At 37.5% G+C, this 24,047-nt stretch overlaps 1 protein-coding gene across 7 annotated transcripts in view; it reads left to right on the forward strand.

Annotated features, from left to right (window-relative positions):
- Positions 1-8,364: 8,364 nt before the first annotated feature.
- Positions 8,365-24,047, forward strand: part of LOC129010447 (dol-P-Glc:Glc(2)Man(9)GlcNAc(2)-PP-Dol alpha-1,2-glucosyltransferase-like) — a 34,895-nt gene continuing 19,212 nt past the window's right edge. The window contains exons 1-3 of one of the 7 annotated variants that reach the window (XM_054444662.2): positions 8,365-8,478; positions 9,984-10,181; positions 11,888-14,310. In XM_054444662.2, coding sequence (XP_054300637.1) covers positions 9,993-10,181; positions 11,888-12,940 — 1,242 coding nt within the window. In that variant the 5' untranslated portion in view covers positions 8,365-8,478; positions 9,984-9,992 and the 3' untranslated portion in view covers positions 12,941-14,310. Of the gene's footprint in view, positions 8,774-9,983; positions 10,182-11,887; positions 14,311-24,047 lie in introns of those variants that run through there. The other 6 variants (XM_063672622.1, XM_054444659.2, XM_063672623.1 and 3 more) reach the window with 6 other exon arrangements.

A 24,047-nucleotide genomic window follows, 5' to 3' on the forward strand; every position in this document is an offset into this window, starting at 1 on the left:
GAGCATAAGGTGATTACAAAGTGCATAAGCATTTGACACAAATGCATTTGTGATAATTACTTATTTTTCATTAATGAAAGCATGTAATATTTTCAGTAAAGCTGTTATATTTTATATTACATTGAGAAATAAGAGGTTTATGAATAGGTAAGTTGAATAAAAATATTTTGATCAGCCATTTAACACATTAATTAATTTGATTCCACTATTTGTATCTGGCTAGTTAGGATTTAAAGAAAATCTATCTGCAAGACTTTCACTTATACCCATGAGGGATTATGCATAGAACCGTACACTTAAAATGTGTGAATTTTACTGTGCATAAATTATATCTCAATAAAAATAATTTTCAAAAAATATCTGTATAGACATTTTAAGTTGTAGTAAATAATATACATTTTATTAAACAAGTTTTTGATTGCTGGTATTACTGTTGTTTAAGTTAAGGAAATAGTTGGGAATGCTATAACAGGATTCATGGCAGTAGAAAGCCAAAAGTATTGATTTAATTTCTCTCAACTTCAAAAAAAAAAAAGAGAGAGAGAGAGAGACAGAGAAATAAAAAAGTCTCAGTTCAAGAGCTGATTACAAGGTTTGCCATTTGTAGTGTAAGACTATCATCACATCTGCTTAGAAATGAAACATACATAAAAGTGTTGGCCAGGATACCAGAGAGCAGAGAGAAGGAACTCCAACCTACAAACTGATTTATTGGCTGCTTCTGCCTCATTATAATTAATACCTGTCCATTTTTCTGAGGAATTTGGCTAAGATTTGCTTTCACTGCAATGAGCTATCTGATAACGTGTTTGCAGAGGTGGAAAAGTAGAGTGCTCTGCCAATGAAGAATACCTATAATCATGAAAAAAATTAAAGTTCTGGCACATAACAAAAAGCCAAATTAGTTTATGCTTGCTTGATAAATAACCTTCTTGACACTCAGCACTGAATTCTCAAAAATAAAAGAAAGGGCTAAGTTTAGGTTGAGTGTTCAGCATTCTACTAAATGATGTTGGCCAGACAAAAACACTATGTTAAATATTTATTATATTAAATTTTTAAGTTACCAGGTCAAAAATATCACCTTACATATCTTCTGGACATAGTAAAAAGTTGATTATTTTATTTTATTTTTTAAGTTAAATTTTCATTTGTTACAAGGTAATAGAACATTTCTCAAACTACACAAGGCAAATAACTAGTTTTATTCTAAATTTCCAACCTATCATGGATTAATAATTCTATGAAATATAACTAAAATGAATTGTTAGAAAAGTGAAAGAAAAAACAGACATATAAAATATAAGCTCATTTTTAGTATTAATTATACAAAAATAAAATTACTCTGCCATACTGCTATAAAAATTTCTAAAAGCTTATTCTTAATTTCTGTACTTACATGTTCAAAAATAGTAATACAGGGATCTGAACAGGCACCAGTCCACAAAACACACTTTTAAATGAACATCTGTGTTTCTTCCAAAGGTAAAATAAGTGCAATAAGCTTATAATTGTTCTAAATAAGGGTCACTATCTTTGCCAAACTTTGATTTGTTTTTCCAAGATTTAAATGTTTTTAATAGTTTGACAGTTACCTTGGTAAACTGAAATAACAAGCCTATGTTGCCATTTCTTGACTTTTTCTTATTTTTATTTATTATTATTTTAACTTTTATTTTAGGTTTGGGAGTACATGTGAAGGTTTTTTACATAGGTAATCACATGTCATGGGGATTGGTTGTGACGGACTTCTTGACGAAAAACTGGACAATTGACTTGAATTAAACTTTTATAAATGAGAATATTCAAATGACCAATAAAATATGAAAAAATCTTATTTTCATTCATCATTAGGTAAATACAAATTAAAACTACAATGAGATGCCATAACATATGCACCAGAATGGGTAACAAAAAACTAACAATACTAGGTGGTGATAAAGATATGAAAGAATAAAAACGCTCATATACTGCTTGAAGTATAAATTGGTACAACCACTTTGGAAGACCCACTGTTAACATTTAACCTAGAAAATGCACCAATTTATGAGACACTCATTACAATCCTAGGTATATATTCTACAAAATGTGTGCTTAGGTAATATAATCAAGACACACACACACACACACACACACACACACTCTTCAAATTCTAGTGGAGATCTGTTTTTATCTTGTGCTAAGTGCTGAGCCCTGAATGTCAAAAGTCTTCCTCTCAGTATTCCTCCTCCATCCTCAACTTTCAGCACTCTTTGCAAGCCTGAACCTCAGAGGGATTTTTCTCCCCATGCTTTGTCCCATTCCCCAACAGAGCAGTTGACTTCTTGTCACTCAGGGCCAGCCAGGTTCATAGCGGGAGGTGAAGAGGTAGATTCAGTGCTCCTGGCCCCTCTTCAGTGGCCCATCCTGCTTGAGACCCTACCTGAGTGGGGGAATGGAGGACTTTCAAGTTTTTCCTGTTCCTCCTCACTATGGTAGCCAAACTGTGCCTTGCAGCTGTGGCAGTTTTAGAGCCAGGGAGTGTTCACGGCCTCTCCAGTAGGAGCACCATACCTCTGCTTTGAATTACTGAAGGATGGAGGCCTAAAGACCTTCCTGCCACTCCATTAAGGGCAAAAGATTTTTATTTCTCTCCCTCCTCCAGGATCTTTGGCTGCTTCCTGGGGTGGAAGTATCTCACCTTCCTCAGAGAACTAAGGCTTTTTCTTCACATGATTGAAGGGCCCAGATAAGTGTGCAGTGTGTTGTTCATTCCCCAGAGGCAGCCAATCACTCTATGTGTGCCTGTATCTCTATCAGAGTCTGGTTTCTCACCTGCTTCCAATATTTTTTTGCATGATGACATCACTATTGTAAGACATTTTCACTACCAAAAATAATAGTAATGAATTATTAATATTGTAAATAATGAACTTTAAAAAATTACAAACATAGCCATCCTGAGTGGCAGTCGCACTGGGCAGATATTTGAGTGCTGATCAGTAAACAATACTACAATCAATAGACATAAACTAAAACATAACTGGAATCAGTAAACAAACTAAAACCTAACTGGTGGCAAAAGTAACAAATTGGTCCTGATTCTGTTGAAGTTGTCAGCACCCTCTAGTGGAAATACGTGTTTTTAAAAAGCACATTTTTAAATGCAGAGACCTTTCTCACACATTTTTGCAGTCATTGAAATTTGGCAGTTACAGAAACTAACATTTGGAGGCAGTAAAAAACAGTGTAGTGTTTCATTTTATTATAGTAAATAAATGTAAATCATTTAATACAGTTTGTTGCCTCATTCAGAAAACCAACCCAAAATGAAGCAAGAACAAAAGGAAATCTAGAAAGAACAGGAATCACAGGAGATCAGAAACTACTGATTCAATGTTTCTGCTTTGTCTGGTGAAAATAAAATCTCTATGAGGGTTTCTGTATTTAAATTTAATTAATGAAAAGTCAGGTGATCTCCATTCTCACTAAATTAGAACATGCACATGTTTAAAGAGTAATATTTTGAATGTATGCCAAACTTTTAGCCAGTGCAGGGTACCTAATGCTCAGCCTAAGGGTGCCCACTTGTTTTACTCTGCTTCTAAAGCCAAAAAGGAATTAACCAGAAACCCTCCTCAATATTTCAGAAAACCTCTCTTTTCAGTAATAACAATTGTATCATAACTCTCACTCTAACATCTGAAATTTTAAAATTAGTAAGATCATATTACTGTGTCTCTTAAACTGTAAAATTATTTAAGAATTGAAATTAATTCAATGTCTTCTCTTCTAACTTTTTACTTTGGTTAATTTAATAGTACTGTAATTTCATCAGTATAATAGTGCAATTCATTTAATAATCAATTTATGATTCTCTTAAATTTTATGCAGTTTAAAGGAAAGGAATTCATGAAGTTTCTTTTCCTGGAATGTTTCTTATCTAACTGGCAGCAATAGCTGTAGGACTATGGTGTTTCAGCTACTTATTTTAGCAAAAAGCACAGTTCCCCTTCACATAGTTTTTGGAAAGAAAAGACATCTGTCTGAGTATAAATATATGTAACTAAAAGCCATTAAATTGTAAGTATTTAAGTTCCTCTTCTTCAGCTGCTGAGGAGGAAGATCGTCTATATGTTCATTGGCAATGAACTTTGTTTCTTGGTAGGGTGAAGCCTGGAGATGAAGAATCGGAGAAGCCAGGGGAACAAAGCAGCATGAGTGATCAGAAAAGCAAGGGGAATGTAGAGTACAGCAGTATTCTCAAACTTTCATGTCCATCAGGTCCACCTGGGAATCTAAGAGAATCACAATTGATCACAAAATGAATGTTAAAACACATATTACTTGGCTCCCTCTGCTATCAGAATTTGTTTTCCGGTGGGTCTAAGGCAAGACTTAATTATTTGCACTTCTAACAGGTTCCCAGGTGATACTAATGCTGTGGTACAGGGACCACACTTTAAGAACCACTGTTATAAAAAAACATTTAGGAAGTTTTGCTTTGGGTTGTATGGTATATCTTTCTAAATGACCAAGTGTATTAGTCCTTTTTCACACTGCTATAAAGAACTGCTGAAGACTGGATAATTTATAAAGGAAAGAGGTTTAACTGACTCACAGTTCAGCATGGCTGCAGAAGCCTAGGAAACTTACAGTCATGGTGGAAGGCGAAGGGGAAACAAGGCATCTTCTTTACAAGATGGTAGGAAGGAGAATGAATGCAGGAGGAACTATCAAACACTTATAACACCATCAGATGAGAACTCACTCATTATCATGAGAACAGCATAGGGGAAACTGCCCCAAAGATTCAATTATCTCCACCTGGTCTCTCCGTTAACACATGGGAATCATGGAGATTATGGGGATTATAATTCAAGGTGAGATTTTGGGTGGGGACACAGCCAAACCATATCACCAACCATCTCTCTTTGTCTGAGACTACAGAATTTACCTGGCCTGAGACTTTCAAGACTAAAACTGGAAAGTCTGCCACAAACCAGAAAGATTTGTTCTATGAAAGTTATCAGAATCAAAATGGGGCCACTTGCATAAAACTCCTGAAAAATAGAGCTAAGGAAGAACAGAAAGGGAGGGTTTATATACATGTATGCCTGACAACAGGAACTATGACAAAAGACTGCACAAACCACAACTTTGCACAAAGGCCACCACAATCTCACAAAAAATTACTTCTGCGAGGACATTTGCCCAGCAACTGCCTGTCCAACCTCAAACTGGTGCCACCCTTTTTACCAGTCCTTATAACCAAGGATGATTGTCTCAAAGCAATTTATGTAACCCTCTTCATTTTTCTTTTAAAATCCCTTGTCTTCTTTTACCTCCCTATGTTCATTGTATTCTCACTGTAATGCTCAATCCCAAATAAATACTATTGTTTTTTAGAAGAGTCTCTCCGTGTGTGTGTTACTTAGGCTTAACCAGTCCCCTACACAATGTCTTCAAGACATTTTCAGTAGAGCTAAAATACTTGCTAATGCTTTTGTACTAAAATGTTGTGTGTTTTTTTTAATTGATTCATTAATTTTAAAATTTAGATTTTAAATTGATATGTTAAGATTGACCTCAAGGGTAGAGTTGCATTTTAGAGGTTATCATCTGTGATTTTTGGCCCAGGGTGCAGTACTCTGCGGTAGCTAGAACGAATTGTCACCTAGAAATGAGTAAACCATCACTATGATTAGCAAGTGGCCAATGTTTTCATTCAGCAACAAGTGAAAAGGGGTGCAATAAGAGGCAGAATATTTCTTCAACTAATACTTCAAAGTTATTACAGTTACAGCCTTTGGGGAAATTCACTGTTCAGATATGGCTGTTTCAAACAGTTAAGTATATGCAATGTTATCTGAGTTCATCAAATTAGGAATGTCTTAATTGATCAAAGTCAGCTAGGTTATACAGGAGAAATAAAGTCAAAATCTCAATGGCTTATAAACCAAAAAATATTTATTTCTTGCTGAAACAACCTATCCTTAGAACCCCAACAGAAATTGCCCATTTTTCTGCCATAATTTATTTATCATAATTCAAGTAGCACAAATAAATAGTTGATGTGCAATGATAATGGGAATGCTCATCCTAATGACTCTTTTTCACAAACATCTATGGAAAATGGCAGTTGGAATTCTGAATGGAAAATATAAGTTGAAATTAATGCTGATCTAGTTTTAAATGATAGGTCTAATAAAATGTAATCTATTTCATTAAAACCCCAGAGGTAGCTATTTTAATAGGTCTTGATTTAGGAGCAGAGCTTTGGAAAGCATTTCAAGATTATCAAAGATGTTGTAATCTAAGAGTAGAAAAGTGACAACAGCTTCATTGATCTGCAGATACTAAAAGTAACTCACTAACAAATAAGTGAAGAACTCTATGAAGAACTCTACTGGGCCCATGGAGCTTCTTAGCATTCTTAGTTAATATGATTTACATCAATCTTTTCCGAATATGAAGATTATTATTCAGTGATTTCAGATGGCTCTCTAGAATCTAGTTTTTCACAATGAACCCCCAGCAGATTTTGATGTAATTAGTCTGCAAGACGAATATTTTTTTAAAAGATGAAACTTGTATTTCAAATTGGTGTATGGAAACGGAGGAGAGTGAAATGTAAATGTAAAGTTATTGGGACTAGTGAAGCATTCAATTCAGTATACATTGTAGATTATTTTAAGCTATAAAGCTATGAAGTTATTTTATTACTCTTGGTCTGATGTTCTAATTCGTACACTTGGTTCTGACACTAATTTTTTATGTAATTTTAAGTAAATTATTCATTTTTTAAAACCAGCTTCTTTTATAAAATAAAGTCAGGTAGATTATTAATAAAGATCCCTAGCCATTCTAAAACCCCATATTTCCTTGAAACTTTCCATTTTATGTAAAGGGATGTGTGCAGCATATATAGGAGTCAAATGTTTAACATAAACTATTGGTGGCAATTGTTATGAAGGAAAATGGATAGCATAAATGTCTAGTCTTGTTCTACTCCCTTTAAAAATGACCCACTATTTCTAGGGTGGGTCAGTAAGCTGCACAGTATATATAACGCGATTTAGCAGGTCAATAGGTCAGGCGCTAATTACTCTAGATCACATCAACTTCTTGAAGACTGAATCATCTGGAGATGTGTTACAAGTGACTTAAACAGATAAGTACAGCACGGACTCAATAATAAAATGGGAGATAATGGTAAAAACAAAGCTAAGCATCACATCAGAGTAGGATCCTGACATGATATTATTCCAGTAATGTAAATGTTCCCATCCCAGCCCTCATTCACCACTACCTTCTCTTATTGAGGAAACAGGCAGAGACAGAATGGAAAGGCAGTCAGCTTGATTTAAGAAACTTAATCTTAAGTTCAGAAATACTGAATTAGTTTTAATCCAGAAAAAGAGCTCAATTGAGAACTCCGAGGTTTGCAACCTTAAATCCCGACTCAATTCTGATACATGCCTGCCAAAGGCAACCTGACTGAGGTTACCTGAGAGATAGTTTTTCTACAAAACATGGCCAACCATGCTCAAGACAAAATTACAACACATAATTTATCTTCGGCATTCCTCAAATTATTTACCGCATCTCCTGCCCCCAACACCTAATCCCAGAATACAGGAATTTGATGATGTCTACATAGCCTATAAAAGTCCACAAATTTAAGTGCCTACTGTGTGACAGCCATTTGGGGGACTACAAACCTAAAGGATGCATAATGCCACCCACTAAGATGTTCACGCTTATGATTTAGTAGGAAAAACAGAAGGCTGCCTTATAGATATTAACAACCAAATTTACAGGCACACCTAAAACATACCAAATTCTAAAATATATATATTTTTTCCAAATCCTATAGGGTAATATGGCTACGAGAGTGCACTAGGAGTGTCAATTTTACTAAATCCTCTGAGAGCATCCACATTTTGAAAGAGTTCTCTTTTAACCTAAACAAACAAACAAACGAACAAAAACACTCCTCTCACTGAAGTTTATTCGGCATTGACGGGTCTCTGGTTCTTCAAGTTTTCATCTGAAAGTCTCAGTCTTTGCTATCACAACCAACGCCCCCTTCCTACACTCCCAAGGTCGATGGAATGAAATGTCTTGGAATTGAGGGTTTAATTAATTCGGATCACTGGAGAGAAAGAACAGAAATAACGGGGGAAGAAATGTGTTAATTTTAGGGCTTGGAATTGGAAACGTGGGGAAACGTCGCCACCTTCTGGTAAGTGATGGAAATGAGCAGGAAAAAAGATCCAAGCTAAGAAGCGGCTTTTTTTTTTCAAAGCAGCAAGCCACTCACCTCCCGCGCTGGCGAAATCCGAGACCCGCCCTTTCCGGAAGTTTTGACACTGTGCGCCCCGGGTAATGTGATGGAAAAGGTAATCATCCGGTCCGTTATCTAAACCCATCACTCCGGGAAACAGCGACCCGATCTTTCCGGATCCGCGCTCTCCCAGCATCCTTTGCCTTCCGGTATGTGGCCCAGTCTGGCTAGTCCCGTGTAGCGCGCCCATTTCGAGCCCAAGTTTCCAGCTCGGGTTTCCGGGCTCAGAATTTTCCAGGAGTGGGTTCTTGGGCAGTGGCTGTCGGAGCAGGAATGGCGCAGCTAGAGGGTTACTATTTCTCGGCCGCCTTGAGCTGTACCTTTTTAGTGTCCTGCCTCCTCTTCTCCGCCTTCAGCCGGGCGCTGCGAGAGCCCTACATGGACGAGATCTTCCACCTGCCTCAGGCGCAGCGCTACTGTGAGGGCCATTTCTCCCTTTCCCAGGTGGGGTGCCCAACCTGTCCCCACCCCAGGAGAGGCCTGAAAGGTCCCAGCGTCCCCAGCTCCTTCTCCCATCCTTAGACTTTACTCGTCCCGTTCCACCCCACCCCAGCCTCAGAACATGAAAGAAACTGGGTATAGTCTTTTGTTCCTGTCTCTGAGATCTGTGAAATATTTATTAAATGAATGAATAAACAGCAGATCTGTCCCCCAGGAAGGAGTGATCTGGGAGAATACTTAATGGGGAACTGAGCGCTCCTCTTGGCAGCTGACAATATCGATCCCACTTTGTCTTTCCTTGTCTCAGGATTAAAGACATTCGGGTGCTCCTTGGAAATACCAGAAAACTTCCCTTTAGCTCACCTGTCAAGCACTTCACTGTGCATTTTAGGGGTGGGATAGGGTGGACTGGAGGGATCTTCAGCTACCAAAAAGTGACAATTTATAATCACAAATTCCTTCCCTGGGTATTTTTAGTGAACTATCTGTTAACTGGATAAACTGGCAACGAGTCAAGTCACATCATTTTTGAATATATATTTGACTGTGCAAGTATGTACATATAAATATCAAAATAAACATCCCCTTCTTTTCTGGTGACACAATATAGGGTACTGGCTATAAATATAAAGTCTGTTTTAGAGAAAGATCTGATCTTAAATCTTGGTGCTGTGATTTACTAGTTTTGTGATCTTGGAGATGTTCTGAGTTTCAGAAATCCAGGTTACTCATCTGCAAAATGACAATAATCTTTACTATAGGGCATATTGTAACGTTACAATACAGAGGGTTTGGCACAATTTCTGTCTCAGTTTATGTTAGCTGTCATCATGGAGCCTGTGGTCCACATGTTTTCCTAAACTTAGAGTCCCAAACAATGTTTCCACGCTTTTCAAAACTGGAGCATTTGTAGTTTTTTTTTTCTTTTTTTATCAAAATAAAGGCTTTTAAAGAACACTTCTTGGAAAATAGAAATAATTTTTAAGTTGTTGTTGTTTATTGGTTGCTGCTACCTGAACCATCACTAAGCTGGTCCGGGGGCAAAAAATAAGAAAAACTAATCCTGTTCTGCCAAGGACTTACTTAACCTTGTCATAGAATAACTTCTCAAAATTTCTGATTGTTGCTGGAGATGAGACTTGGGCTTGACATATTTGTGTCTGTCTTGTTCATATTACCTCTTGCTTTTACTTCATTTTCTTTCTTTTTAAAGTGGGATCCCATGATTACTACATTACCTGGCTTGTACCTGGTGTCAGTTGGAGTGGTCAAACCTGCCATTTGGATCTTTGGATGGTCTGAACATGTTGTCTGCTCCATGGGGATGCTCAGATTTGTTAATCTTCTCTTCAGTGTTGGTAACTTCTATTTACTATATTTGCTTTTCCGCAAGGTACAACCCAGAAACAAGGTATGTTTCAGAATACTTAATTACAAGTTTATGTGTAGTCAGGTCCACAATTACAATGAATTAGTTTTATGAGATTTGGTGAAAAATGTCTTTAACACTTTGTAACTTTGTATTTTTGTATATTATGTAAAGGTAAATTTAAATCCTCCATCTCCATTTTAGAATAAATTTGTATTTAAATACTTGAATAACTTATTTGTAAAATCTAAAGTAAATATTTGTTAAGTGAGTTAAACCAGTTCAATAAATACTTACTGAGCTTATTCCATGTGCTAGGGACTGGGACTACAGAGATAAATGAGGCAGTCTTTTTCTTGTAAAACGTATATATTAGTTAGGGAAAACAGAATTTACCTGAGGACTTCTGATGTGATAACAGTGCAGGCCCCGGAGGTCGATTGCCTGGGTTAGAATTCTCTCCCTGCCACTTAACCAGTTTTGTTACCGTGGGCAGGTTAACCCTTAGTGGCTCCATGTCTTCATCTATTAAATAAGAATAACAATAGAATCTGCTTTATAGAACTGTTATAAAGGAATAAGGAAACTTAATAAATGGAAGATGCTTCGAATAGTGCCAGATATGTAGTAAGGGCTCAGTAAATATTAACTCTAATAATTATTTTTAACCTTAAGAGATGATTTCAGTAGTGTCAATTATGATAGAGTGGTAGACATAAGATGCTATGAGGATACAGAGAAGGAGCAGGGGAACACTCACTGCTTTTCTGGGAGGGAGGGGAGTATGTGGCATTCAAGTAAGTCCTCCCAGAGAATATGGTACCAGAGCTGAGTCCTGATGAACGGATAGAGCTGTGTAGGGTGAGGAATTAATCCTGGGGAGACAAACAGCGTAAGCAAAGGAAGAAAGGCATTGAACAAGAGGTGCAGGGAATTGGTCTTGGAATTACAGGATTAGAAAGTAGAAGGATGTCAGGCTAGAGAAGTAGGTCATGAATGCCCTCATATGTCACAGAGAGGACTTTGAACTTTAGCATGTAATGGGGAGACCTTAATTTTAATCAAGGAAATGACATGGTCTGATTTAGTGATTTAGATTAAGTGGTGTATACAATTCAAGAACATAAGAACACTTTAAAATTCTGAAATAGCATGTCAGAAAGGCCAAAAGAAGATATATAAGTTTAGACTAGCTCACTTTTCAGAAAAATACCATTATTTCACCATGAAAATTTCATCTTGAAAAAGGAAGTCTGGATATGGTAACATAAATACCATATGCATGTTTACGTTCTCCCTTGTGTAGTGTTATGAAGGATTTCCTTAAAGGAAAGTGGTGATTATGGCTAAGTGAATCCTTATTGAAGGCACTAAAACATAAGCTCAGGGAAGTGGAGCCAGCATTGTGTCATATTTATCTCCATAGTCCCCACAGAACTTAGTCGGTATCTTGCACTCAATAACTCCTTAACTAATCATAGCCTGATTCAAATTGTGTTAAGCTATAGAAGCTTTGGCATACACATGGTCTCCAAACTGGTAGGTATAAATAAAAAGTACCAGGAAGTGTTCTTATAAATGTATATTGTGTTTTTGCAAAGCCAGAGATAAGATTAATATTGATTAATTTTATTTAAATAAGGTTTGAGTAGTTGAGTAGTTTTTAAATAAATCTCTTCATTAGGTAAGCAGAAATAGCATTTTTTTATCATGAAAATAATTTTATCTGTATTTTTTCTTCCTCCAAGGCTGCCTCAAGTATCCAGAGAGTCTTGTCAACATTAACACTAGCAATATTTCCAACACTTTATTTTTTTAACTTCCTTTATTATACAGAAGCAGGATCTATGTTTTTTACTCTTTTTGCATATTTGATGTGTCTTTATGGAAATCATAAAACTTCAGCCTTCCTTGGATTTTGTGGCTTCATGTTTCGGCAAACAAATATCATCTGGGCTGTCTTCTGTGCAGGAAATGTCATTGCACAAAAGTTAACTGAGGCTTGGAAAACTGAGCTACAAAAGAAGGAAGACAGACTTCCACCTATTAAAGGACCATTTGCAGAATTCAGAAAAATTCTTCAGTTTCTTTTGGCTTATTCCATGTCCTTTAAAAACTTGAGTATGCTTTTCCGTTTGACTTGGCCCTACATCCTTCTGGGATTTCTGTTTTGTGCTTTTGTAGTAGTTAATGGTGGAATTGTTATTGGCGATCGGAGTAGTCACGAAGCCTGTCTTCATTTTCCTCAACTATTCTACTTTTTTTCATTTACTCTCTTTTTTTCCTTTCCTCATCTCCTGTCTCCTAGCAAAATTAGGACTTTTCTTTCCTTAGTTTGGAAACGTAGAATTCTGTTTTTTGTGGTTACCTTAGTCTCTGTGTTTTTAGTTTGGAAATTCACTTATGCTCATAAATACTTGCTAGCAGACAATAGACATTATACTTTCTATGTGTGGAAAAGAGTTTTTCAAAGATATGAATTTGTGAAATATTTGTTAGTTCCAGCCTATATATTTGCTGGTTGGAGTATAGCTGACTCATTGAAGTCAAAGTCAATTTTTTGGAATTTAATGTTTTTCATATGCTTGTTCATTGTTATAGTTCCTCAGAAACTGCTGGAATTTCGTTACTTCATTTTACCTTATGTCATTTATAGGCTTAACATAACTCTGCCTCCCACATCCAGACTTGTTTGTGAACTGAGTTGCTATGCAATTGTTAATTTCATAACTTTTTACATCTTTCTGAACAAGACTTTTCAGTGGCCAGATAGTCAGGACATTCAAAGGTTTATGTGGTAGTATCAGTGATATTTTGAACTGTAAAAATGGACCTAATAATTGGACGATTTCTACAAAGAACAACTGAATAGGTGGAAAACATGGAATTTCTTTTAGGTGTAGTGGTGGTCCTCAAATTACATTAGTTTTTTTAATATATATTTTAAACATATGTAAGAAATTAAGTGGCAAACAACTGAGAAAGCTTAAGACCTGCTTCAAAAGCCTGAATAATGGGAAAATAAAATTGTTTTCAGATATATCGCTCTCATAATGTTGGCCCCTCAAAAAGCTTGGGAATGTTTTGTATGTATAAGTTTATTAAAACTGGGTATGCTTCATATTATTGGAACTAATTTATTCTCTTCAGAGAGAAGTATTAGGTTAGTGCAAAAGTAATTGTGGTTTTTGCCATTGAAAGTAATTGCAAAATCACAATTACTTTTCTACCAACCTAATAACAATGTATTAGCAAATATTTACAAATGGTCAGGTGATATTCTTGACTGAAAAGTTGCTTAACATTTCAGTAAATATAATTTTAATTCTAAGTCAAAATAGAAATGCACAGATAGTAAATGATAGAGACTCATATATGTCTGTCTAGGCATCAAATTGTTGGTTATTTTTTACAATCCAGAAATGATGAAGCTCTTTCACTAATTCCTAATATGAAATGTATGATGGCCAAAGACAAATTGTGTTGATTATAATCCTTTAAAAGGGGGATTTCCTTTCTAAAATACATATTGTATTAGCTTCCCAGGGCTGCCATGACAAATGACCACAAACTTGGGTGCTTACAACAATTTTCCTCGCAGTCTGAAGGTCAGAAGTCTAAAATCAAAGTGTCAGCAGAGTTGTTTCCTTCTGGAGGCTCTAAGGAAGAATCCATTCTATGTCCGTGTCCTAATATCTTGTGGCTGTCTGCAATTCTTGGAGTTCTTTGGCTTATGGACAAATCTTGTCCAAGTATTGCAGACAGCAATCTTCATTCCAGTCTCTGCCTCTGCGTTCACACGGCCTTTCCCTCTGTCTTCTCTTCATTACCTTTTAAGGACAGTGTTTTTGAATGTAGGGCCCACCCTGATCTAGGGTGATTGTGTCTGGAGACCCTTAATTATGTTTACAAAGACCCATGTTCCAAGTAAGTCTGTATTCACATGTTCTGAGTAGACATTGTCTCTTCGTGGGATACTTTTCAGTCCATGACAGTTACTAAAGGACATTTTAGGATAATCCTCATACGATTGTTAGGAGACTACCTTTAAAATTTTTTTTATTATATATCAAATTATAGTTGTATATACTTATGAGGTACAAAGTGGCGTTATGATTTTTGAATATAATGTGGGATGATTAAATAAAGCTAATCTATCCATCACCTCAAATATTTGACATATTTTGTGATGAAAATATTTGAAATTTACTCTCAACAGTATTGAAATGTACATACAGTGCTTAATTATTAGCAGTATTCACCATGTTGTGTAATAGATCTAAAAAAATTCAAAGATATTCCTTCTATCTAATTGAGGCTTTGTATCTTTTGATTATCATCTCCCCATTCCCACATCCCCAGCCTCTAGCAACTATCATTCTTCTCTCTACTTCTCTGAGTTTAATTGTTTTAGATTACACAAATAAGTGAGATCATGTGGTATTTGTCTTTCTGTGCTTGGCTTATTTCACTTACCATAATGTCCTCCAGGTTCATCCATATTGTTGCAAATGACACAATTTCTACATTTTTAAAGGCTGAATAGTATTTTATTGTGTATATATGCCACATTTTCTTTATCCATTCATCCATTGATGGACACTTAAGTTGATCGAATCACTTGGTTATTGTGACTTGTCTGCAATGAACATAGAGTGCAGACTTCTCTTTGACATACGGATTTCAAATCTTCTGGATAAATGCCCAGAAGTGGGATTGTTGGATCAGGAGATAATATCTTAGCTGATACCTTTTAAATAACTCTCAGTATCTTTTCTGAGAGGTTAAAAAATAAGTGACTTCTTAGGTAATATAAAGCTAAAGGTGACTAGTGTTTGATTCCATTATCTATAAAAAAAAAAGTCAGAATTGAAAGAAAGTTGAGAAATCATTTGGTCTGACTTTATTTTGTAGATTAGGGAACAACTGCTGGGGTAGGATTGTTTTGTGTTACTTTTTGAATTTTGTGTTTATTATTTTGAGTGTATTTTTTGGGTTGTCATTCCATTACAGGAAAGTATTATTTGGGCATGTTAACTTTGACATGTAAACTTAGAATTGTGAATAGAACTCATCTTTTAACGTAATTTTATGTTTCTAAACTTTGAAAGTAGCTATAAGTGAACAAATTACTTTCCCCTCAATGTCAAATTTTGCTTCTATGAGTTTTAAGTGATGAGTCTACATTTACAAATATAAAATTGTGTGCAGGTAAAAATTACAAGTATAATTTGAGTAATAAATGCAGACCATTTTTTGGTTGTACTCTAGTGCTCAGAAAATAGATTGGCATTAGTTATAACAGTGATTGTAGAAAAACGTGTTTTACCCAGACTTCTTAAAAATTAGATGAGAGAGGACACTCAAAGAAATTATACTTTTGTCATTAATTTACTATAATGGAGAACTAAATCCGGGAAGTCAAAATTGAAAAAAGAATGTGTAATTTAAGGAAAATAACTTTTTGTCTGATAATATTAATGCAAGGATTTTATATTTAGGAATACTTCTGAGAGGAGAAGCTTCCATTCTGATCTAGTCTGGCAAAACTGGGGAAAATATTCTACCCTGTAATTAAAGAAGACTGCTCTTTGGAGGGATCACTGTTGTGTATCTTTTTTTTTTTTTTTTTTTTTTTTGCGGAGAAGTCTCGCTCTTGTCCTCCAGGCTAGAATGCAATGGCGCGATCTTGGCTCACTGAAACCTCCACCTCCCAGGTTCAAGCAGTTCTCCTGCCTCAGCCTCCCGAGTAGCTGAGATTATAGGTGCCCGCCACCACGCCTGGCTAATTTTTTCTATTTTTAGTAGAGACGGGGTTTCACCATGTTGGCCAGGCTGGTCTCGAACTCCTGACCTCAGGTAATCCACCTGCCTCGGCTTCCCAAAGTGCTGGGATTACAGGCGTGAGCCACTGTGCCCAGCTGTTCTAGTTCATTTTTAAGTGTTGAGTCCCTGCTGTTTTAAGAGATGTTTTGGTGAAAATCTACATTCAGAGAGAAACAGATTAATCTTCCACATTTTTTATAAAATACATAAAATATAGTACTTGGCATTTTAAGAAAAGAATGCCATGTATTAAAAGGTGCTATTTTCAAGTATTTATTATTTTAAACCAGGAATGCTTATCAATACTTTTGAATTTAAGATAAATGTCTTGGTTAAATTTTCTAGGCAATTCAAAGATGGCCATTTGCTGGTGAATTTTCCAAAATAGATAACAGATAAAATGATTATGTAAGAACTTGGCACAACAGATCATTTTGCCTTTAGTTGTTCAAGAAATGATACTAAACTCAAAGTCATTCACTTGAAACAACTGAGAAGACCATTCTTAGGTGTTTAGATCCTTGCTTTTAGAAATATTCTTAGTTATATTTGTGTTTTCAAAAGTTATTGAGTAGATTTTTTTCATGAATTTTTAAACATTAGACTTAGCTGAATTGATTAAAATAAGGTGATTATGAAAAAAAAATTGCCCTGCTCGAGGGCATGTGGAGCCCTACAGTTACCATTACTAAACTCTATGAGTATGTCTATTTTGAAAAGTGTCATAAAAATATCTAGTCCATAAATCATTATAGGTTCTGTAATACATTATTTTAAACTGATTCTATCTTCTGTGAAATTCTAGAGATATGTTATCTTTAGGTAGCATGAGTAAGATTCAGGTATGCTGTGAATTTTGTTACGTTTATTTTTTCCATTAATGGATAGTCAGGAATCTTTTGAACTGCATCTGACTATGTATTTAAATGATTTGGAAAGATAGTATCTCTCAGTTTAAACATAGCATCTCATTTTGGCAAGATAAATTATTTTAGCTGTCTGGCCTTTTCTTTGTCTTGTTAGAGTTATTTCTGAAATGTGCATAGCCAGTCATAAAATAACTTGTATAAATAGCCTAATGTAATTTATTTCTAATAAATACATAGCTTAATGAAATGTATTTCTATTTTGAACTTAATTGCCACTTGGCTTGATATTATTTTCCTTAGAATTGATGGAAGAGAGGAGAGAGGAAGGGATCTACAATTTTTATTTATATCACCTAAATAGTGGACTTTTATTTTGGACACACTTTTAAATAAAATATTTATTCACATGAAGAAATAAATTTTGTGTTTATTAGGTTAGCAAGCGTTTATTATCTTTGAAGTAATTAGAATTTCATTAAAAAGTGAAGGAAGTAAGAATTGTGACATAAATTTGAAAATTTTTAAATGGAAATTGAAACATGACTTAGGAACCATGGGCTTGTAGAAAAAAAACATTTAACATGAGAGTCAAGATTTTTATATTTGCTTGTGGCTCTGGGATCAATAAGGCAAGTGGTTTAGTCTTTAGTCCTCATTTCAGATGAGAATAGTATTTGTCCTAACTCTAGTCAGTGTCTGTTTGGTATGTGTATAACCTTATTTTAAAAAGGATTCATTCCTGCCATATACTCATAATATTTATAAGTATGTCATATGATAAATATTGAGTAAATATATACTGAATGAAGTTTTTAGTATAGAGTGAAGTGAATAGAAAAAATATCCTATATAACCGTGGCTAATTTTAGGAAGTAAATCGTGTTTCATAATAAGAGTCATCCTAAACATTTTTCTGCGTAATTTTCTGACCCAGTGTTCACAATTTTTATTTGCTTTAGTGCAATCTTGTTCAACCCACAGGCCACATGCAGCCCAGGATGGCTTTGAATACAGCCCCAACACAAATTTGGAGTTTTCTTAAAACATGATGAGATTTTTTGTGATTTTATTTTATTTTATTTTATTTTATTTATTTTTTATTTTATTTTTTAGCTCATCAGCTATCATTAGTGTTCGTGTATTTTATGTGTGGCCCAAGATGGTTCTTCCAATGTGGCCCAGGGAAGCCAAAAGATTAGAGACCCATGCTTGCATTTAATGCTTATACATGTATTTACTTGTAAACATGTTGTTTCTTCGATAGGATATGATTTCAACATAATTACTGTTTATTTAAAATAAGAAAAACAAATAACTTTCAACCATTAAGAGGTCATAACACTTTAAAGGGAAAGTTTCTTTTTTTTTTTTTTCACTATTCAGCCTTAGGAAAAAAATCCTTTCTTTATGACAACTTAGAGAACACTATGTGAGGTAACACAAGTAAGGCACACAAACACAAATACAGCATCATGTCACCTATGAATAGAACGTAAAAACGTTCAACTCAGAAGCAGAGTGTAGAATAGTAGTTACCAGAGTCTGGGGAGTAGAAAGATTGGTCAAAAAATACAAAATTTTATTTAGATAGAAGGGATAAGTTCAAAAGCTATATTGTACATCATAGTGACCATAGTTAACAGCAATATCTTGTATACTAGAAAATGGCTATGAGAGTAGATTTTCAGGGTTCTCACCACAAGAAATGATAAGTATGTGAGAAAATGTACGTGTTAATTTTCTTGATTTAGCTATTCACAATGTGTACATATAACAAAACATCATGTTGTATACCATAAATATATACAATTTTAGTTTGTAAATAAAAAATAATTAATTTTTATATATACTATTAATTAGGGTATCTTTTATTTTAATATCAATAAGTATGAATTGAGTAGTTTAGTAAAATACATTATAATTTTCTTTCTTTATTTATTATTATTATACTTTAGGTTTTAGGGTACGTGTGCGCAATGTGCAGGTTAGTTACATATGTATACATGTGCCATGCTGGTGCGCTGCACCCACTAACTCCTCATCTAGCATTAGGTATATCTCCCACTGCTATCCCTCCCCACTGCCCCCACCCCACAACATTCCCCAGAATGTGACGTTCCCCTTCCTGTGTCCTTGTGTTCTCATTGTTCAATTCCCACCTATGAGTGAGAATATGCAGTGTTTGGTTTTTTGTTCTTGTGATAGTTTACTGAGAATGATGATTTCCAATTTCATTCATGTCCCTACAAAGGACATGAACTCATCATTTTTTATGGCTGCATAGTATTCCATGGTGTATATGTGCCACATTTTCTGAATCCAGTCTATCATTGTTGGACATTTGAGTTGGTTCCAAGTCTTTGCTATTGTGAATAATGCCACAGTAAACATACATGTGCATGTGTCTTCATAGCAGCATGATTTATAATCCTTTGGGTATATACCCAGTAATGGGATGGCTGGGTCAAATGGAATTTCTAGTTCTAGATTCCTGAGGAATCGCCACACTGACTTCCACAAGGGTTGAACTAGTTTACAGTCCCACCAACAGTGTAAAAGTGTTCCTATTTCTCCACATCCTCTCCAGCACCTGTTGTTTCCTGACTTTTTAATGATTGCCATTCTAACTGGTGTGAGATGATATTTCATTGTGGTTTTGATTTGCATTTCTCTGATGGCCAGTGATGGTGAGCATTTTTTCATGTGTTTTTTGGCTGCATAAATGTCTTCTTTTGAGAAGTGTCTGTTCATATCCTTTGCCCACTTTTTGATGGGGTTGTTTGCTTTTTTCTTGTAAATTTGTTTGAGTTCATTGTAGATTCTGGATATTAGCCCTTTGTCACATGAGTAGGTTGCAAAAATTATCTCCAATTTTGTAGGTTGCCTGTTCACTCCACTGCCACTGTCACTAAGGGCTAACGTGCATGCTACCCAAAGCCTGAGAACCTCCTGCTTATGGCTGTGGTCACTAACAGAAATCCCAACCACTTCATTCTAGGAGGCCAGTGTTACTCTAATACCAAAACCAGACAAGGAAACAAGAAAATAAACTGATAGACTAATGTCCCTAATGAACATAAATGCAAAAATCGTCAACAAAATACATCAAATCCAACAGCATAATACACCATGATCAAATGAGATTTATCCCAAGAATCCAAGGATAGTTCAATATATACAAATCAATAAATGTAATACATCAAATCAACAAAATGAAAGAGAAAAAACACATGAGCACCTCAATTGACACAAAAAAGCATGTGATAAAATTCAACATCTGTTCATGATGAAAACGCTCAACAAAGAAGACATAGAAGGAACATACCTCAATATAATAAAGACCATGTGTGACAAATCCACATGTAACCTCATACTGCATGAGAAAACACTGAACACTTTCCTCTACAAACTGTAACAAAACAAGGATGCTTACTTTCACCACTCCTATTCAACATACTGTACTGGAAGTCTTAGCCAAAGGTATCAGGCAACAGAAAGAAATAAAAGGCATCCAAATTGGAAAAAGAGAACATCAAATTGTCCCTCTTTGCAGATGATATAATAAGGACTCCACCAAAAAATTGTTAGATTTAATAAATTCAATACAATTGCAGGATACAAAAATCAACATACAAAAATCAGTACCAATTCAATATACCAATAATGAAATGGCTGATAAAAATAAAGAAAGGAATCCCACTTATGATAGTTACAAAAACAATAAAATACCTAGGAACAAATTTAACCAAGGAGGTGAAAGACCTCTAGAAAACTACAAAACACTGATGAAAGAAATAGAAGACATAAACAAATGGAGAAACATAACATGCTCATGAATCAAAAAACTAACATTGTTAAAATGACAGTACTACCCAAAGAAATATACAAATTCAGTGCAATCCCTATCAAAATATCAATGTCATTTTTAACAGAATTAGAGAAAAAGTCCTAAAATTTGTATGGAACCACAAAAAAAGGAGAAAAAAAAATAAAGAACCCAAACAGCCAAAGCAATCCTGAGCTGGAGCTATTCAAAGCTGAAGGCATCACACTACCTGATTTCAAAATATAGTACAAGGCTATAGTAACCAAAACTGCATGGAATTGGTGTAAAAACAGATACACTGACCACTTGAATAGATAAACATTCAGGAAATAATCCATGTATTTACAGCCAACTGATTTTTTTTTGGCCCCACCCCTCTTTTTTTTTAATTAATTTATTTATTATTATTATACTTTAGGTTTTAGGGTACATGTGTGCGATGTGCAGGTTAGTTAAATATGTATACATGTGCCATGCTGGTGCGCTGCACCCACTAACTCGTCATCTAGCATTAGATATATCTCCCATTGCTATCCCGCCCCCCTCCCCCCACACCACAACAGTCCCCAGAGTGTGATGATCCCCTTCCTGTGTCCATGTGTTCTCATTGTTCAATTCCCACCTATGAGTGAGGATATGCGGTGTTTGGTTTTTTGTTCTTGCAATAGTTTACTGAGAATGATGATTTCCAATTTCATCCATGTCCCTACAAAGGACATGAACTCATCATTTTTTATGGCTGCATAGTATTCCATGGTGTATATGTGCCACATTTTCTTAATCCAGTCTATCATTGTTGGACATTTGGGTTGGTTCCAAGTCTTTGCTATTGTGAATAATGCCACAATAAACATACGTGTGCATGTGTCTTCACAGCAACATGATTAATAATCCTTTGGGTATATACCTAGTAATGGGATGGCTGGGTCGAATGGAATTTCTAGTTCTAGATCCCTGAGGAATCGCCACACTGACTTCCACAAGGGTTGAACTAGTTTACAGTCCCACCAACAGTGTAAAAGTGTTCCTATTTCTCCACATCCTCCCCAGCACCTGTTGTTTCCTGACTTTTTTTTTTTTATGAAGTATTTATTGATCATTCTTGGGTGTTTCTCGGAGAGGGGGATATGGCAGGGTCATAGGATAATAGTGGAGAGAAGGTCAGGAGATGAACACATGAACAAAGGTCTCTGGTTTTCCTAGGCAGAGGACCCTGCGGCCCTCTGCAGGGTTTGTGCCCCTGGGTACTTGAGATTAGGGAGTGGTGATGACCCTTAAAGAACATGCTGCCTTCAAGCATCTGTTTAACAAAGCACATCTTGCACTGCCCTTAATCCATTTAACCCTGAGTTGACACAGCACATGTTTCAGAGAGCACAGGGCTGGGGGAAAGGCCATAGATCAACAGCATCCCAAGGCAGAAGAACTTCTCCTAGTCAGAACAAAATGGAGTCTCCCATGCCCACCTCTTTCTACACAGACACAGCAACAATCTGATCTCTCCTTCCTTTCCCCCACACTTCCCCCCCTTCTTTTCAACAAAACCGCCATCGTCCTCATGGCCTGCTCCCGATAGTCGCTGTCTCTTCGGAGCTGTTGGGTACACCTCCCAGACAGGGCGGGCGGGCAGAGGCGCTCCTCACCTCCCAGACAGGGCGGCCGGGCAGAGGCACTCCTCACCTCCCAGATGGGGTGGCTGGGCAGAGGCGCTCCTCACTTCCTCCCAGATGGGGTGGCAGTCAGGCAGAGGTGCTCCTCACCTCCCAGACGGGGTGGCCAGGCGGAGGTGCTCCTCACTTCCCAGAGGGGGTGGCTGGGCAGAGGAGCTCCTCACTTCCCAGACCGGGCGGCCGGGCAGAGGCGCTCCTCACTTCCCAGACGGGGCGGCCGGGCAGAGACGTTCCTCACTTCCTCCCAGACGGGGTGGCGGCCAGGCAGAGATGCTCCTCATTTCACAGACTGGGCAGCCGGGCAGAGGCACTCCTCACCTCCCAGACGGGGCAGCCGGGCAGAGGCGCTCCTCACTTCCCAGATGGTGTGGTGGCTGGGCAGAGGCGCTCCTCACTTCCCAGATGGGGCAGCCAGGCAGAGGTGCTCCTCACTTCCTCCCAGATGGGGTGGCAGCCAGGCAGAGGCACTCCTCACTTCCCAGACAGGGTGGCCGGGCAGAGGCGCTCCTCACTTCCCAGACAGGGTGGCTGGGCAGAGGTGCTCCTCACTTCCTCCCAGACAGGGTGGTGGCTGGGCAGAGGCACTCCTCACCTCCCAGATGGGGCGGCCGGGCAGAGGCGCTCCTCACCTCCCAGACGGGGTGGCCAGGCAGAGGCGTTCCTCACTTCCCATACGGGGTGGCAGCCGGGCAGAGGCACTCCTCACTTCCCAGATGGGGCAGCCAGGCAGAGGCGCTCCTCACCTCCCAGACGGGGTGGCTGGGCAGAGGCGCTCCTCACTTCCCAGACGTTGGGCAACTGGGTAGAGGCGCTCCTCACTACCCAGATGGGGCAGCTGGGCAGAGGCACTCCTCACATCCCAGATGATGGGCGGCCGGGCAGACGTTCCTCACTTCCTATATGGGATGGCGGCTGGGCAGAGGCGCTCCTCACATCCCAGATGGGGCGGCCGGGCAGAGGGGCTCCTCACATCCCAGACGATGGGCGGCCAGGCAGAGACGCTCCTCACTTCCTAGACGGGGTGGTGGCGGGGCAGAGGCTGTAATCTTAGCACTTTAAGAGGCCAAGGCAGGAGGCTGGTAGGTGGAGGTTGTAGCGAGCTGAGATCACACCAGTGCACTCCAGCCTGAGCACCATTGAGCATTGAGTGAGCGAGACTCCGTCTGCAATCCCAGCACCTTGGGAGGCCGAGGCAGGCAGATCACTCAAGGCCAGGAGCTGGAGACCAGCCTGGTCAACATGGCGAAACCCCATCTCCACCAAAAATACAAAAACCATTCAGGTGTGGCAGCGCGCCTGCAATCCCAGGCACTCAGCAGGCCGAGGCAGGAGAGTCACAGGAGCCCGAGGCAGGGAGGTTGCAGCCAGCCAAGATCATGGCAGTACAGTCCAGCTTCGGCAACAGAGGGAGACTGAAAAAAGAAGGAGAGGGAGACTGAGGAAAGGGGAGAGGGAGAGGGAGAGGGAGAGGAAGAGGGAGAGGGAGAGCCAGAAGTTTATTTAAAAAAAAAAAAAGAGTACTGTACTTTTATGCCCTGTTTCCTGACTTTTTAATGATTGCCATTCTAACTGGTGTGAGATGGTATCTCATTATGGTTTTGATTTGCATTTCTCTGATGGCCAGTGATGGTGAGCATTTATTCATGTGTTTTTTGGCTGCATAAATGTCTTCTTTTGAGAAGTGTCTGTTCATGTCCTTCGCCCACTTTTTGATGGG

This window comes from Pongo pygmaeus, chromosome 10 (genome assembly GCF_028885625.2).
Source record: "Pongo pygmaeus isolate AG05252 chromosome 10, NHGRI_mPonPyg2-v2.0_pri, whole genome shotgun sequence".
Classification (NCBI taxonomy): domain Eukaryota; kingdom Metazoa; phylum Chordata; class Mammalia; order Primates; family Hominidae; genus Pongo; species Pongo pygmaeus.